General features: G+C 35.9%; 1 protein-coding gene and 1 pseudogene across 4 annotated transcripts in view; both read left to right on the top strand.

The window, feature by feature from the left end:
• Positions 1–18955, top strand: part of RPRD2 (regulation of nuclear pre-mRNA domain containing 2) — a 71758-nt gene that overhangs the window by 19744 nt on the left and 33059 nt on the right. For all 4 annotated transcript variants that reach the window (XM_010958489.3, XM_045519205.2, XM_010958488.3 and 1 more), the window contains exon 2: positions 9780–9909. In XM_010958489.3, the coding sequence (XP_010956791.2) occupies positions 9780–9909 (130 nt within the window). The remainder of the gene's footprint in view (positions 1–9779; positions 9910–18955) is intronic.
• Positions 5148–9773, top strand: LOC141574404 (protein farnesyltransferase/geranylgeranyltransferase type-1 subunit alpha pseudogene; annotated as a pseudogene).

The following is an 18955-nucleotide window of genomic DNA, read 5'->3' on the forward strand; positions in this document are numbered from 1 at the left end:
AAATTTGAACACTCAGATGAAATGGACAAATTCCTTAAAAATATTAATGATCCAAGAAAATTAGAAAGCTTAAATAGTTCTGTAAGTACTAACCAGATTGAATTAGTAGTTTATAAAACCTTCCTATAAAGAAAACATCAGGCCCATGGAATAAACATCTTTGGCCAGAGGGCATGAAGTTCTCAGAAGAGCTCAAATATGAATGAAATCATATCAAAAGGTGGCTTGAAAGGGATTTTACTGCTGTGGGACAGTTTGCACATCAAAAAGGATAATGACAGTAATGAATGAAGAAAAACATCCCTGAGTCCATAGTTACATTCTTTAAAAGGAAAGAGAAAGAGACAAGGGAGGGGCAAGAAGGAAAAGCTCTTTATAGAAGAATGTCAGTTCATAAGTTGCACACTTTTTTGATATGTTCATTATTTAATGACATACAGACTTTTTAAATAAATAGTCATAGATGAGGCCATGGCCAGACATCTGGCCATTATAGTAGATAGTTCCAAGTATTTGAGATGGAAAGGTAAAAAATGAGGAGGTGGCTATAATGGATTATGTAGTTAAGGAGAGTTATTTTCAAATGAGAGTCACTTCCATATATTAGGGAGCCATTAACTAGTTTGTTTTTTAAACTACTGTATTATTATAAAAGTACATGGTAACTATAAATCAAACAATACATGTGTTACAAAGTGAAAAGTAAATTACCCTTCACCTTCCTCTCTATGCCCAGTTCCATTATTAATAATTTCTTATGTATTTCTTGTGTACATTAACACTGTTGTGCAACCACCACCATTCATCTGCAGAACATTTTTTCATTTTGCCAAAATGAAATTCTGTACTCATTAAACAGTAACTCCTCATTCCTCCCATCACTCATCCCCTAGCAACCACCTTCTGTCTCTGTGAATTTGACTACTCTAGGTACCTCATATAAGTGGAATGACACAGTATTGTCCTTTTGTGATTGGTTTATTTTACTTAGCATAACGTCTCTTCATGGTTCACTCATATCACGGCATGTGTCAGTTTCTGTCCTTTGTTAAGGCTGAATAATGTTCCATTGTGTGGATGAGATATATATATGTATATCACATTTTCTTTATCCAGTGTGTTCTTAAAAGAAGACTAGATATATAGATAAAGAAATTTTTTAAAATTACAAATACATGTTCAACTTTACATTAGTAATTTTGAAAGCCTTAGAGAAATGGAGAAAAGTGTCCATGAAAAATACTAACCCTTATTGGCTTAAGAAGTAGGAAACCTGAAAAAGTTGGTTTAGCAGCCACACGTGTGATCATGTATGTGTATTTGCTTTTATTAACATGAACTTTGTGGCTGAATATTAGTTTGAAATAATTTTTTATCTTTAGAATTTTAAACAAGGCTGTTTTTCATATCCAAGTGGATGTCCTTGCCATGTTACGTAAGATCTCATCAAATTAAAAATAATCTCTGTGATTTATCATTCAAGAGATTCTAACTATTTAGGATTCAGCCTATATTATAGTTATTTCTCTGTGATGAATAATGCTACTGTGGGTTCTTTTGGACCTGTATCCTGGGGCACATGTGTATGAAAGGAATTGCTGGATTTAAGGGTCACAGCTGTTTGACTTTACAAGTATATTCTGCTAATTTGTTTCCCATTTAAAACCCCATCAAAACTTTGACATGATCAATAAAATTGACAAATCTTTAGCCAGACTAAGGGGGAAAAAAGAGGGTGTAAATTACTAATAACAGGAATGAAAAAGGAACAGCAGTACAGGCCCTGCAGACATTCAACTCCTAGAAGTTTTGTAGTTAGGTTTTAAATTTAGAGTTTATAATTGCATTTTGAGTTAATTTTTAAAATGGTATGTATGAGTTGTGGTTCAAGTTTAATTTTTTTAGTGGATGTCTAACTGTTCCAATGCCGTTTATTGAAAAGACTGCCCTTTCTTCATTTCTCTATTGAATTTCCTGTGCACCTTTGTCAAAAATCAATTAACCATATGAGATTGTTTCTGAACTCTGTCTTGTCCCATTGATCGTGTGTCTGTCCTTTTGCTAATAGTTCATTGCCTTGGTTACTGCATCTTATTCTGAGATCAGGTAGTGTGAATCCTCCAACAAAATTTTAAAAATTTTTTTGGCTCTTCTGAGTCTTTTGTCTTTCCATTTAAATTTTAGAGAATCAGCTTGTTGATTTTTCCAAAAATCATTGACTGTAATTGTATTGAATCTAGTGATCAGTGTTGAAGAATTGATCTGCTATATATAGTCTTCCCCTGATGGTACCTCACTCTTTGTATTTAAGACTTCTTAATCAGGTTATGTGATTCCTTTTTATTTCTAATAAGGAAACTGTTATTTGCTAACAGTGGGCACTGAATTTTGTCAAGAGTTTTTCTGTAAATATAGTGAATAATGTTTATAGATTTTCTAAGGTAAAGCCACCCTTGAGTTCTTGGATAAATAAAATTCCGTCTTTATACACTAATGTTGCTTCTTGCACTTTTGTGACCCACAGATCATGGGTCCATATAATCTCAAGAAAGGAATTTTCCCAGCATAGTTAAAACACAAGTCTAATTATTGATTGTGAGAGGCAAAATAAGCACTTGAAGTATTTAAACATTCATTTATTTCGGTAGCTCACAGTGAATCAGGATCAAAGAAGATCTGTTGGACTAGTAGTTTCTAGATGTGGGCCAATCAATTTGAGAAAATAAAATCTAAAGGTGTTGAAATAGGATTGTTCATATTGCCAGTTAAGAACATTAAAATTGTTACTTTCATTTCATAAAGATATTTTAATTACCAGAAAAGTAGAAAGATGATGATAAGGAACAACCTTTTAACTTGGATATATTTTGCTTTAGGAAAAAATAAGCTATGTACTTATTTTTCTCATTTCTCTGCAAACTGTGGAAATTTCATCATAGGCCACAGCCAGAATTTGGGAATTACTACACTGGGCCATACTATACTGCTTCTTGGAAATTTTTCTATACTTATTAGATCGATGGAGAAAAAACTCAGGGCATAGTACCTAACTGTGACAACTGATTGGCTGACATATATTATAATAGTTTTATGGAAATTAGTTCTTCTGTAAGTTTTTGGTGAATATATAATTTTACAACTCCTGATTTCACCTATGCATTGTAGGTGGTGATAGCATTGTTATTGAAATATCATATGATATCCTGGTTAATACATTGGTTTCTCACAAGTTACCCTTTCCTACTCTACCTATTAGAGAAGTATAAAGTGTGGAGAGTAAGATAGATTATTGTGAATATAGTTCATACTGTATAGTGTTGAACAGTATGAACTTGTTGTTTATGTGCGTGTGTCCTTTTGACATCATTCTTTCGACACTTTTTTGCTTTCTCTTACAAGGTGTTCTAAGCTCTTATACTTTCCTGGCCTGGAATCAGCCATTTCTCCAAGAAGCCCTGGTTCCTCTTAGAAGCTAAGATCTAGGTATTAGGTACCTAGCATATTATTACTTCTAGGCCTCTTCAGTGGAGAGATTTAGGAAGTAGTTGGTATTTATACACACACATACACATTTATTCACTGCATGTTTTCTGTATGTAACTATGAATTCATACCAAGACTTCCAGTTACAATCCAGCACCACAGGGTTTATTCTAACCTTCTTTCTTTCCGCATTTTTAACTTCCTAAATCTGCATATATTTCAAAGGTAGCATTAATGAGATCTGCATTGTGAGGCTGGAGATCGAGTGTGAAAGAGAGAGGAGTCAAGGATGGCTCAAGATTTTTGACTGAACACTGCCACCAGAAGAAATGCCATTTACTGAGATAGGGAAGACTGTAGAGGGAGACAGATAAGAGGAGGATCTCAGAATGCCACATGTTGACCTTGGCTGTGTATTAGACATCCGAGAGGGATGTTGGGTAGGCAGTTGGATATTTGAGTTTGCAGTTCAGACAGGTCCAGGCTAAAATAAAAATTATAAAAATTACTTCAAGACAACCAGTTAAACTTTTTGGGCAAAAATGATTGTATTTCTTTAATAATCTGTTATGGAAGCAGCAAATATGTATTATAGAAAATTAGAATACAGGCATGCAAAGGGGAAAAATAGTGATCAGTACTATTAAAGCTTAATTCCATAACCTTTCTGATCTCTTTCTCAGGTTTTTTTTTTCTGACATGAGATCATTCTGTAACTGGGTTTTTTTTTTTTCCAGTTGATGATTTCTTTGTTTCCACTTCAGTAAATTTTCATTTCATCTAACCCCAGACCACATTCACATTTCTTCAGTTGATCAAAAATTTCATTTACAGCTGGTTAGTCCAAACCAATATCCAATCCAGTTCAGGGACAGAAATTAATTACATCAGATTGCGATGTCCCGTGAGTCTCTTAATCTCTGCAGTGCATTTTATGCCATTGATTTGTTGATAAGACTGGGCCAGTTGTCCTGCGTAATATCTTACCTGGATTTTTCTGATTCCACCTTGCAGTGTTATTAGCTCTTTTTATTTGTAACAAAATTATTTCCTGCTTTTTCTAAAACATTCTATGTGAAAGCTTTTCATGACTTCTTATTAGCCATAGAATAAAGGCTGAAACTTTCTAGTTCGTTTTTCAGGTCCCACCAGAATTTGTCATCTTTGCCTATTCTCCAACTATTCTTCCACCCAGACCTTCCTGGTCAATTAGAAATAGAAATAAGTAGTACTTAAGAATGTAGACTCTGGAGCCAAACTGTCTGTATTTCAATCCCAGCCTCACCACTTACTTGCTGTGACTTTGGACAGTTTACTTCATTCTGTCTCTTAAATACCAGAGATAACAGTACTAACCTAATAGGGCTGTTGTAAGAATACCAGTCAATATTTGTATCATTTTTAGAATAGTACCTAGCAAATAAAAGTGCTATAGAAATATTTTAAAAATAAACTTAAAATTCTAGCCTAGATTTTTCCCTTCTCCAAAACAAGACACTCATTGCACAGTCCTGTTCAGTACCTTTGCTCATGACTTGTTCTCATGGAGTGCTCATCCCCTTCCCTCTTGCCTATGAAAATTTAACTTTTTCATCAAACATTTAACTAATTTAATTGAGCACCTATCAGACACTGAACACCTGTCAGATAATGTCATTGAGGACATGGCAGTAAACAAGACAGACTCCCAGCCTTCGGGTAGCTTATGCTCTAGTGGAGGATGCAGGCAAGTGCACTACAGTATGGTAAGTGTTATGACAGGGGTTTTAAGTTTAGGGAGCACTAAAGGCATAGTCTTGCAGAGTCAGTGGAAGCTTCATGGAAGATACGATAGATAAGCTGAGACTTGAAGAAAGAGAATTAGCCTATTGATATGGGTGGCAAGGGAAGAAGGTGGGGCTTGGAGATAAAAACAAAATGTGGCTTTATAAACTGGAGCTTTAAGGAAGAGAGTCTAAACAGGTAAGCAAGAACTAGGTTATGGAGAGTTTGAAAGATATTTAAAATGGGCCTTCTCAAATTCTCCTGCCATAAGACATCTTCCCAGACTACCTAAGCCAATTTCTCTCATTCCTTCTGATTTTTTTTTTTTTTGAGGTTAGCCAACTTATTAAGAACCAATGTGAAGATAATCTAAAGGTCAGAATTTAATAGACTATATATCAAAGGAAGAGTCTGCTTTTCCCCAGAGTTCTTTTATAGTTCTTCATTGTTCTGCAAATTGCCTGTTTGTTGTTGTGGTGGTGGTGGTTAATTTAAGTGTAGTCAGTATACAGTGTTGCATCCTCCTGAATTCCTGCAGTGCTCTGAGTAGAGTGGAGGCTTTGCACAGGGGAGAAGTGGTAATAAAATAGTTTGGGGTGATTTGTTTTTGGAAGAAGTAGAGATGGGGTAGAGGGGGGTCAGAATCTGACATCAAATAAGTGAAAATTTTTGGACTTTTTCCTATGGGTGAGTAGAATAGGATGGGTTATCATAGAAAAGGAAAATTCTGTGTGAGAGAGAGAACAAGGTTTCTGGGAACTGTGAGTAATTCATTAAAGGTGAAACTGTGAATTTGAAGGGGAAGGGGTAAGACTGGAAGGGAGAGGCTGTGCAGGTTATTCAGTAATTTAAACTTTGGGTTAATGAGCTGCAGTATGTAGACCAGCTTCTCATGAGGATGTGAGAAATTGTCTGAAGCCAAAGATACTTTGTAATTTCTAACACCACTGGCTACAATGATCATGCTATACTGGGGAGAGAAGTCCAGTACTCTCTGGAAATGATCAAACTAGTACCACATGATCAAAGTGCATGTAACTGTTTGAAAGGGATCTTTGCGGGATCATGGTCTTTACGAATATCCCAATCTGTTATCAGTTACTTGATTTACAACCAAGTCACAGTCCCCCCCTACCTAATTGCCTTTCTTGTGGATATCTTTGAAGACATGCTGAAAAACCAATGTGATAAGGAAGACATTCTCAATAAACCGTTAGAGTTACGTGAAGTCCTAGCTAAAGAAAAGGACACTGTAAGAAAGCAATATTGGAGATATATTGGAAGATCCCTTCAAAGCAAACAGCACAGAAAGAGACCCACCTCCAAATGTACTGCTTTTTAACATGGACTAAATGTGATGTTCCTTGGGTGCTGGTGCTGTTCAGACTAGTTCTTGGTAATTTGATTGTTTTTAAGCAAAGTAATTCGGGGGAAGGGAGAAGAAACAGAATTGCATAAAGGAACTTTTGTAGTGTTACCAACATTTACTCTAATCCCTTAGCATCAACTCCTCCCTAAATGATTTGTGTGTCAGGATTTGCAGCATTATTGATTGCAGGTAACTCGTATTAAGGAATATGAGGTAACTTAAATTTTGGTTCAGAAAGCAGGGAATGCAATTGTTACATTAGAGCTGCTATGCCACACTCCAGTATCTTTCTATCACTGTAACCAACTAATGCCAAAAGAATGGTTTTGTAATAAAATTATAGATATAGCCTAAAAAATAAAAATAAATACAATTTTTAAAAAAAGACTGGGAGGGAAGGTAAGATCCAGAATATAAATGGAGACCAAGGTGTTCGGACATTTTCTAGTAAGCAGTTGGAAATCCTTGACAGCTTTGATACAAGAAATAACTGGATAGTGTTTCCATATTAGAAGATGAATTTAGCAACAATGTAGAGAATAAATTTGAGAAGACCAAGTCCAGAAGCAAGATAACCAGCTAGGAGGGTGTTGCAGTAGTAGTCCAGGTTAAAGGCAGTGAATCCAGCAAAGAGCAATAGTAGGAAGAGAAGGAGAAAAGGGGATAAATTTGACAAATACTATTGGAGACAAAATTGACTGGACTTGGGAATTTATCAAAAGAGGTCGAGGGTCAGGCAGGGAGGAAGAGGAGTCAAAAAAGATAGCTAAAATTTTGGCTTAACACAAGAGGAGTAACAGATGGAAGAAAAGGAAGATTATTAATAAAATATTGAACAATCAAGTTCAGGTACCTCTGAAACTTAGAAGTAGACGTGTACATCGACTGGTAAAGGGAAGTCCGGGCATGAAATCTGAGTATGGGGGTCATGATGTGTAGGTGGTGGTAGTTAGAAGTGGATGATTATGCTGATAACATTCTCCTTTTTTATGGCTAAACACTGTCCTAAATGCTTTACATACATTGTTTTATTTAATTCTTTAACCTGTGAGGTTGTCATTTTACAAAGAAAAAGAAGATAACATGCAGAAGAGTTAAGTAATATATAAGACCCCATAACTATTAAGTGACAGAGCCAGTAATGGAACAGATTATCTGATTTCAAACCTGAAATCTTAAAACGCTATGCTATGGGTGAATCGAGAAGAGTGCTCAGGAGAGAACCCTGGGGAGCGTCAACATTTAATGGAGGATGATCACAGGCAGAGCTGCCTACCTGTACGTGCCCATCTGTGTATATACATGGAGGAGGAACCAGACAGGTAGGAGGAAAACCAAGAGAATAGTTATGACAGAAGCCAAACGAGGAATTACTGTAACAGATTATTCTGGGTGCCGAAAGTCTTGTGGGAAAAAATCTCCTTTGGGTTTAATAAGTTGGAATTTATTGGTAACTTTGGTAATTGCTGTCTGAGTGGAGTGATGAGTAACATAAACGAGGTAGCATAATTTATGTAAAGCTCCTAACTGCATATTTTTTTAAGTACAGGAAAAAAGTCAACTCCTATAATTACGGGGTTAATAGAAACAGTGTATCTAAAATACACAGATTTTAGATCCCCTGAAAACTCTTTCAGATCCCTAAATCTGAAAGATCTTAACTGACTCAGGAAAATTGATCTGGATGAGTTTAAATATGGATACACTTTTTGAGAGCATGTAATTCCCATCTAATGATTTTTACTTTCTCTGTGAAGTAGCATATTAAGCGTATTTCCCGAATGAGAAAGAATGTGGTAAGATAGGGTGCTTGACAAGAGTGGTAAAATTTTTAAATAGGTCTTGTAACAAATGAGAGAGGATGCTGATTAAGGACATGTGGAAGATCTGTAGCACTTAGGGCTCATGAATGGAGGAACTGAGTTTGTTTTGTTTCAGTCCTGCTGGTAGTATGATTTTTTCTTCAGCAGAAATAAAGGTGCAGTAAAGGCATTCTGTTAGATTGATCCAGATTGGGATTTTGTTGAATGCACATGATAGAAAGGCTAAATTGTTGGGGGGACAAAAAGCAAATGAAAGTTTTGATATTGCTTGTTTAAATGATGGATCAGAAAGACTCTGGATTGGTAGAAAGAATTGAGTACCAGAAGAGACTGTATGTGAGTTAGAGAAAACAAAGAACTGAGATCTTGGTGAAATTGAAGGACAGATATAATGGAAGTGGGAGGTTGTGGTCAGAAAGGGTGATTTTAAAATGTAGAAAAGGGGCAGGTAATAGCTCAGTGGTACAGCACATGCTTAGCATGCACAAAGTCCTGGGTTCAATCCCCAGTACCTCCATTTAAAAAAAAAAAGATATAGAAAGAAGTGGTTTTTGGAGGTTGCTGAATTTGAGGTCAGAAAAGTGAGACTAAAAAATGTGATGAATCATCTATTTGGACATTAAAATTGTCCACGATAATAATGAAATTTGGGGTGGCTTTACTCAGGGTTCCAGATAATAAATTGATTGGACCTTGTCCTAGACTTTTGAAAAAAGGTTGATTTAGGTGTGTTTATGGATCAAATTATTTATCTCCCAGAACACTCACCCAGTGATGAAAGTGGCAGCAGAGTGTCTCTTCCAGTACATGAGGAGGACTTAGGTGTCTCTGAGTGGTATCTGGTTTGGTTGATGAAAAGAGTTTATGTACAATAATAATGTATAGGAGATTAAGAATTTACTTAACTAATTTACTTGCCTAAGGTCACATTCTGATTGGATTCTAAAGCCCATGCTCTTTCCACCAACCCTGGTGTGTTTGCCAACAAATTGAACTGCTCCAGCTCATTTTTTATCTCCCCAGATGTTTGGGAGAACAATTTTGTTTTATTTTAGCTTCTCCAGAGCCAGTAAGTTTTTTAGTGCCAAACACGAACAAAATGAGTAGAAATCTGCTCAAGGAATATCTTTAAGAGAAACTTAATCTGAAGCTGTCAAGGTTTTTAGGCATTACCATAATTTCAAGGTTCAGTAATTTGATCCATTAGTTCATTTGTTTATTCATCATCCATGCATGTAATAGCAGATACACAATTTGAATTTGTATTCGTATTTGGAATACATTGCACTAAGCATAAATTGACTCATTCAATTTCTGTTTATTGTCTTTTGTCGTGCCAGCTGCCTATCCCCACCGTTTGAATCTCTTTTACCTTGCCAACGATGTCATACAGAACTGCAAAAGGAAAAATGCGATCATATTCCGGGAATCGTTTGCTGATGTGCTTCCCGAAGCAGCTGCTCTAGTGAAGTAAGTAAATTCTTACTGCTCTTTGGGATCTAAGCTTAGACAATTTACAATTTTAGTTTCCCTTTTTACCCTTTTTAGTGTAAGAACTATAACAGTTGCACACGCTTGACAATCTAAGGATATTTTTTCCACATTGTTCATTGTAACTTTCTTGGTAATACATTTTTCTTTTAAAAACTCTTTCTTCCCCTTTGAAAACTTGTCTGCTGTTTAGGCTCTGCCTCTTCTCTCCTAACTTGATTGTATGTATTTCCTGGCCACGGCCACTGACTGTACTTCTTTCTAACTGCTGCTTCTATTTTTGTGGGGTTTTTTTACACTTTCAGTTGTTTCAGAGTCTTTCTGAAATCTTGCCCCCTCCTTGAAATCCGTGTAATTAAGGAGAAATAAAACATTTATTCTTGACCTCATATTGATTCTCCATTCTTAGCAAAATTGTATCCAACATTTCCTTTTCTGGAATACTTAGTTTGATCTTAATTTTGCCCTGTATAAATAGTGTTTCCCTGGGCTGTGGAGTATAGCTCAGTGGTAGAGCGCGTGCTTAGCATGCTCAAGATTCTAGGTTCAATCCCCAGTGCCTCCATTAAAATAAATAAACAAACACAGTTACCTCCTCCCCCAATAGAATAGTGTTTTCCTTGTTTTCATTCATATTTGTAAGTTGTTTGGTGCAGGAAGTACACACATCTACATAATTGGAGGATAAGCAATTATATGGAAGAATCAAAATAGCTAAATAATTCTTCCAATTAAGTATTTATTAGCATAATATGCACTTGTATGAATATGTGAATATTCTCTGTTATTGATCCACTTGTTAGTATTAACCAAGTTGGAACTAAATAATCTTTGTTTCTTCCTTTTTTTTTCCCCTTTGGAAGGGAGATAATTTGGTTTATTTTTATTTAATGGAGGTAATGGGGATTGAACTCAGGACCTTGCGCACGCTTAGCAAGGTGTTTCTGCAACAAACTGAACTCTACCACCAAGCTATACCCTCCCGCCTTGTTTCTTCCTTTGGAAGTTAATTTGAGATGTCTACTTTGGTATTACAAAATATTAAAATGTGGTCCTACTTGCATGTACGAGTAATAAAGGTTTATACACATGTCAGAAGTATATAAAATAGGAATAAGAATAGCACCTAACATTTATTGAACACTCATAATTGACCACATACTATACAGAGTGCTTTGTGTGCTTCAGGTCATTTAATTCCAAGAAGAGCATTTAAAGTGGCTACTGCTATTATGCTCACATTAAAGAGGAGGAACCTAATTTAGAGATCTCGCACAGCTACAGGGTCCAGGAGGGTGGAGTGTTTGGCAGAATTCCTATCCAAACCTGTCTAGACCTCAAAGCTTATGTCCTCTGACACCTAACCAGTAGTCTGTGTTGCTCTTTACATAAATAAATCCAGTGTGATTTTGAGTAAGAAAAGCAGGGTATTGAATGATCTCCAGTTAGAGTTTCTGCTGTAAATACCGTTATAGTCTTAAAAACTTAACCTAGTGTTTCTTAGATTTCATGTCCTAGTTAGTGGATTAATATGGGATTGTCAGCTTTTATTTTACCATGTAAAGATATTTTTAGGGTTTTTTGGGTACATGTATATTGAAGTATAGTTAGTTGACAATGTTGTGTCAATCTCTGGTGCACAGCACAATGCTTCAGTCATACATGAACACACTTAACATTGCTTTCATATTCTTTTTCTCCATAAGTCACTACAAGATACTGAATATAGTTCCCTGTGCTATACAGTATGAACTTGTTGTTTATGTATTTGGGTTTTTTTTTTAATTTCTAATGTTTCCTCCCTAACAGAGCACTGGGGATTGAACCCAGGACTTTGTGCACACCCAGCATGTGCTCTACCGCTGAGCTATACCGCACACCCCCAAGATATTTTTTAAAATAACTGCTTTAGATTACTATTTCACAGAAAAAAAGTAGGAATGCTCAGAATAAAGTACAGTCATTTAAATTAAAATTTTAAGCTCTGAAAATCTTTTTTAATTCAGTGAAGGATATCTTCAGAAGCCTATAGAAAATATCAGACTTAATGGTGAAATAATAAAAGCATTCCAAGACAGAGATGCTCTCTATTATCATTACTATTCACCATTATGCTGTGATCCCATTCATTCCTAAATAAATAATAAGAGGAATGAATTTAGAAGAGATAGAATTATTTACAGATAATATGATTACCTGCTCAGGGATGGGCCATCTTTTTCTATAAAAGGCCTGATAGTATTTTAGGCTTTGCAGGCCTAGGATTTCTGTTGCTTCTCCTCTCAACTCTGCCATTCTAGCATAAAGGCAGCCAGAGACGGTACATAAGCAAATGGGTGTGGGTGTGTTCTAATAAAACTTTACTTACAAAACAAGCATCTGGCCAGATTTGGCCTGAGGCTTATAGTTTGCCAACCCCTGGCCTCCATATAATCAACTGATAAGAGTTCACTTAAATAGCCAGATTCAAGTTCAGTATAGAACAACAATGGCTTTCCTCTGTATGTTAGCAGTAACCAAATAAAAATGTAATTTGGAGAAAAAGATTCCTTTGGCAACAAAAAGTACTACTCCCTACCAAAAAAATAAAGGAAACCACCCAAAAGTAAATACATTTTTATTTATTTATTTGGCAGGGAAGGTAATTGGGTTTATTTATTTGTTTTTGGAGTAAGTACTGGGGATTGAAACCAGGATCCCAGTGTAGGCTCAACATGTGCTTTACAACTTGAGCTACACCCTTCCCCCTCCACCACTCAAAAGTAAATACAATAAGCATGTAAGGCTTTATAAAGGAAAATTTTAAACTTGATTAAAGGATGGTAGAGAAGACCTATATAAATGAAGAGATATGTATATAATTTTGAAGGGAAAGATTTGGTATTATTAAAAATAAGATTCTTTCATGACACCCAGATGACCAACAGACACATGAAAAGATGCTCAATATCGCTAATTTATTAGATGCAAATCAAAACTACAATGAGGTATCACCTCACACCAGTCAGAATGGTCATTATTAAAAAGTCCACAAACAATAATTGTTGGAGAGGGTGTGGAGAAAAGGGAACCCTCCTACACTATTGGTGGGAATGTAAATTAGTACAGCCACTATGGAAGTTCTTAAAAAAAAAACTAAAAATAGACTAACTGTATGATCCAGCAATTCCACTCCTGGATGTATATCCAGAGAAAACTATAATAAGACACATGCACCCTGGTGTTCACAGCAGCACTGCTTACAATTGCCAAGACATGGAAACAACCTAAATGTCCATTGACAGATGACTAGAAAAGGAAGATGTGGTGTATGTGTACACACACACACACACACACACACACACACACTAGACTATAACTCAACCGTAAAAAAGAATGAGATAATGCCATTTGCAGCAATATGGATGGACCTAGAGATTATAATATTAAGTGAAGTAAGCCAGACAGAAAAAGACAAATATCATGTAGTATCACTTATATATGGAATCAAAAAATGATACAGATTCTATTTACAAACTAAAAACAGACTCATGGACAACAAACTATGGTTACCAAATCGGAAAGGGCAGGGGAGAGATAAATTAGGAGTTTGGGATTAACAGATACCTATTAATATGTATAAAATAGATGAACAACAAGGACCTACTATACAGCACAGGCAACTATATTCAATTTCTTGTAATAATATGGAAAAGAATATGAAAAGAAAAGATATGTACATATTTATGTGTATAATTGAATTGCTTTGCTCTACACCTGAAAGTAACATTGTAAATCAACTACACCTCAAATTTAAAAATTAAAAATTAAAAAAGATAAAATATGATGCAAATGGAAAAAAATTGGGCTAATGTGTATTAAGGAATTTGAAATATTTTCCAGGAAAAAATATTTTAAATTGTTAGTCACTGAGTAGGGATTTTTTTTTTTTTTAATTGAGGTATATAGTCAGTTACTATGTGTCAATTTCTGGTGTACAGCATAATGTCCCAGTCATGTGTACATATACACATATTGATTTTCATTAAAGGTTATTACAAGATACTGAATATAGTTCCATGTGCTATACAGAAGAAATTTGTTTTTTATCTATTTTTATATATAGTGGTTAACATTTGCAAATCTTAAACTGCCTAATTTATCCCTTCCCACCCCCTTTCCCCTGGTAACCATAGATTTGTTTACTGAGTAGCTTTTTGACTACCATCATAAAGATGTAGTTTCTTCCCTGCAACCTAAATAAATACACAGGACAGTGGAAAATCCTTTTCTTATCCCAGCCTTCCATTATCACTACCCAGTGTTGCTGGAGAGTGATAGTGATGCAAAGTTAGTAACTAATCTAACATAAAGTGGTAATTTCCTATGACATATTCTACATTTACTTTAAAACATTTGCCTCCAAATCCAGTTTTTTGCCCTAAAACATATGCTAGGATCCCTCATCTGTAACCATCTTTTCCCAATGATACGTGACAATGTTAAGCAAAGGTATACCTTTAAAAAAAAAAATTGTGTGTGTGTGTGTGTATACACACACACACACACATGAGTCTTTCCCAATATATAATCTATAAATTTGTTATAATCCTAGTCAAAATCTCAGTGTGGGGAAGAGGGTGTAGCTCAAGTGGTAGAGTGCTTAGCATGCACAAGGTCCTGGATTCAATCCCTGGTAAATAAATAGATAGATAGATAGATAGATAGATAGATAGATAGATAGATAGATAGATAGATAGATAGACAGACAGACAGACAGACAGACAGATAAAAATGAAATACACCCCCCCCAAAAGAATTCAGTAGGTTTTAATGTGGAAGGGTAAATATCCAAGATTATTATTTGAAAGTACTTTAAGAGTTCCCCTGTCAGTTATCAATATATATTTTAAAACAATGATAGAATCAGGAGTAGAAGACTATATCAATGAAACAAAATATATCCTTGCTTGTAAAGAAATTAATTACAAAGTATGTAATAAATGAAAAGATATTAAGATAAGAGCGTTTAGTATTGCATAAACAGCCCTATCCTAAACATCCGCTCTACCTGCTTTTAAATTTCTATTCACAGTTATACTTTAGACTCAGTTCTGTGAATTCTTTTCTCTTAATTTAAGGCTATCATTTTAATCCCTTTAATTCAGGAGGCACAAGTGTTCCCTCAGTTCCAGGCAGATAACATAGGTGTGAAAGGGGTTGAATATAAGGAAAAACCCATCTAAAAGGGGCAGCAGCTACTCAACCCTAGTCTATGGCTGTAAAGAAATGTGAATTCAGTGTTACACTGCTGTTACATACATGCTTTCTCCTTCCCAAGACTTCCTTACTTTTTAAACTAGGTCAAAATATGAATTATTTTATGAAGTCTCTCAACTTTTAAATGTGTGAAGCTAAATCACATTCTAAAAAATTTGCTGCCAGCCAAATAAAACACATCTGTTGACTAAATCTGACCCATGGGCAACCTATTAGAGACCTCTGCATTAAGGCACTCATTTTATTCCTTTAGTCCCTTTAAGTAGTAACTTGATTTTACTTGATTTAAAGTTGGTATGGAGTGGACTTCCTGACTGACGTATGTGAAGAGAGATGACCAGAGAGGGAGACTAGTGCTTTCAGATGAATTGGGAAACTTTTTCTTTGCAAATAATTATCCACGTATTACAGTTCCTTTTTTATTAAATTTCGGTTTATCCTTCCCTCACTGGTTTGAAATTCCATAGGCTGAGAACCTGGAGATTTTGTTTTTAGACATACTAGTTAATTATTGTAATGAAAATATATATGGGAGAGAGGGGGGCATAAATGAAGGTAAATCATCTTGATGATATTTATTTGCCATTTGTGTCCTAGAGAGCCTAGCTAAGGGACAAAAAGGCCAGTTCATCTGAATGATGTACACATGGAATAGCTGAAACTTCAATTTGAAGCACAGGGGAAAGTGTTTTTATGAATGTCAGAGTTGAGTTACCACTTAGAAAAGTATGGACTACTCTGCCACCAGCAATGACTTCAATAAGGGGCGGGGGCGCACCTGTATGTGTGCATATACATACATACCTGTACATACATACATGAATTGCAGAAGAATTCCTATAAGAACTGAAGGTTTGCTTAAATTATGTGAGGATTGTGTGAGGGTAGGTGTAACTTTGATGTGCATAGAACTTTTCTAAGGCCAGTCACTATCCCAGGCTTTCATAAAACACAGCCTGTATATATGTATGTATGTATGTATTTGCTGTATAGTTCATTTACAATGTTGTGTTAATTTCTGATGTACAACATAGTGATTTATTTATACATTCATACATATACATATACATATATATATATTCCTTTTCATTTTTTTTCCATTATAGGCCATTATAAGATAGTGAATATAGTTCCCTGTGCTATACAACAAGTAGGACCTTGTTGTATATCTATTTTATACATAGTTAGTATCTGCAAATCCTAAACTCCCAATTTATCCCTCCCAACCCTCTTTCCCCCTGGTAAGCAGAAGTTTGTTTTCTATGTCTGCACATCTGTCTCTGTTTTGTAAATAAGTTCATTTGTGTCCTTTTCCCTTCTTTTTTATTGGATTCCACATACAAGTGATATAATTTGGTATTTTTATTTCTCTTTCTGGCTTACTTCACTTTGGATGACCATCTCCAGGTCCATCCATGTTGCTGCATGGCATTATTTTATTCTTTTTTATCGCTGAATAATATTCCATTGCATATGTGTGTATGTATGTGCACACGCACACACATACACACACACACACATCCACAACTTCTTTATCCAGTCATCTGTCGATGGACATTTAGGTTGCTTCCATGTCTTGGCTATTGTAAATAGTGCTGCTGTGAACATTGGGGTGTGTGTATCTTTTCAAATAGAGTTCCCTCTGGATATATGCCCAGGGGTGGGGTTGCTGGATCATAGGGTAAGTCTGTTTTCAATTTTTTAAGGAATTTCCATTGCTGTTTTCCATAATGGCTGCATGAAACTACACTCCCAGAACAGTGTAGTGGGAGTTCCCTTTTCTCAACATCTTGCCCAGCATTTATCGATTGTGAACTTTTTAACAGTGGCCATTGTGACTGGTGTGAAGTGATACCTCAGTGTAGTCTTGATTTGCATTTCTCTGATAATGAGTGCTATTGAGCATTTTTTCATGCGCCTATTGGCCATTTTTATGTCTTGGAGAAATGTTTGTTTAGGTCTTCTGCCCATTTTTGGTTTGGGTTGTTTGTTGTTTTCTTATTGAGCTGTATGACTGTTTGTGTATTTTGGAAACTAAGCCCGTGCCAGTTGCATTGTTTGCAGATATTGCCTCCTGTTCTGTAGGTTGTCATTTCATTTCATTTACAGTTTCCTGTGCTGTGTGAAAGCTTAATTAGGGCTCATTTATTTTTGCTTTTATTTCTGTTGCCTTGATAGACTGCCCTTGGAGAACATTACTATGATTTATATCAGAGAATGTTTTGCCTGTGTTCTCTTCTAGGAGGTTTATGGTGTTTTCTCTTATATCTAAGTCTTGAAGTCATTTTGAGTTTATTTTTGTGCATGGTGTGCAGTTTTAATTGAACTGAAGAATGAATTTGTGCTAGTTGTTATCATCAGAGCTTAATGTGGTTTCTTTTAACTCAGGTTGTAAAGAGAATTATATGTATGACCTTTGTTGGAAAAAGATGTCATGACAGATTTCGGGGGAGTGCTAAGCTTGGTATGCTGAAGTAAATCCAACAGGGAGGGTTTCTGATCACCTCACACCTAGTTGCTGGGTAGTGAAGAAAGTCTTGAAACCATCTGGGAGTTTGGATTGGCAGTGTTCTCACTTTCTGACTAAACTGTCAGACCAGCCTTTCTTCAGTCTTTAGAGACTTTCTGTCAGAGAGCATTCACTGCTGAACTAACTGGAAGAGCTGTGCTAAAACGCTGCCGGGCTGCCTCTGTGCTGATCCACTTGGAAACAGAACACCCAAGGCATCCCTGCCGCCTCTTTGAGCCTCTCAGTGTCCCTCTAGGGCCCTCTATTGGCAGCGTCTGACACTGAGCCAAGGGGAGATAGAGTTTGCAGAGTCTGCATCCAGTATCACAAGGAAGAACGTGTTTAGAGCTGAGAGGCAGTAGATTAATAACTGGCACGTGCACCTACCAGATAAGTCATAAATCTTGAAGTCCACCAACATTAGCAAGTTGTTGCACTGTGGAAGCTCTCATGTACTGTTGGTTTGAAGGTTGATTGGTATAAAACAACCTCATTTTTAAGTTTGTTGTGTACACCCCATGATCTTGTTATTCCACCCCTAGGCCTTTACCCCTGAGAAACTTTTACATATATGCAGCAAGGTCAATGGGAGGGGATTTTTATAACATCACTGTCTGTAATAATAAAAATTTGGAAACATTTTTCTACAGTAGAACACTGCTAGCTCGCCAGAGGACCTGAATGGGCCCCTTCAAGATCACAATCCCTTCCACCTACCTGAGGTAGCAGACTTGTGATAATTGTCAAGAATTATTATTTGGCTATAGTAATTAAAAGAGTGTTGTTAGAAAGAACATAAAAATTAGAACAGAATTAAGTACCAAAAGAAGCCGTAACACTAATTCTGGAAATGTAATTTTCCCTAATGTAATTTACTATATATTCAGAATATAAGCTGAACCAGCAATAATGGGCATATTAGAATGGCAGAGCTGACATTAATTTATACGCCTGTATCAGTAGTACAACGTGATCTGGGCTCTGTAGAGTGGATAAAGGGATCTTAAAGTTGTAAGTCCCCCTGGCTTCCAGTATAGGTTTTCTCTCAAGTAGCACATTTCCTGCATAGACCACCAGGAATCCCAGAGGCCAAACATGTGCTCATTAAATACATTGGGAAATGAACCACCCCAAGAGAATTCAGCAGTTTTAGATTCCCCCACAGTGAGCTTCAGATATTAGAATTATCATCACAATAGCCAAGAAATGAAAACAATCTTAAATGTCTGTCTACAGATGAATGGATAAAAAAGATGT

Source organism: Camelus bactrianus, chromosome 21 (assembly GCF_048773025.1).
Source record: "Camelus bactrianus isolate YW-2024 breed Bactrian camel chromosome 21, ASM4877302v1, whole genome shotgun sequence".
Lineage (NCBI taxonomy): Eukaryota > Metazoa > Chordata > Mammalia > Artiodactyla > Camelidae > Camelus > Camelus bactrianus.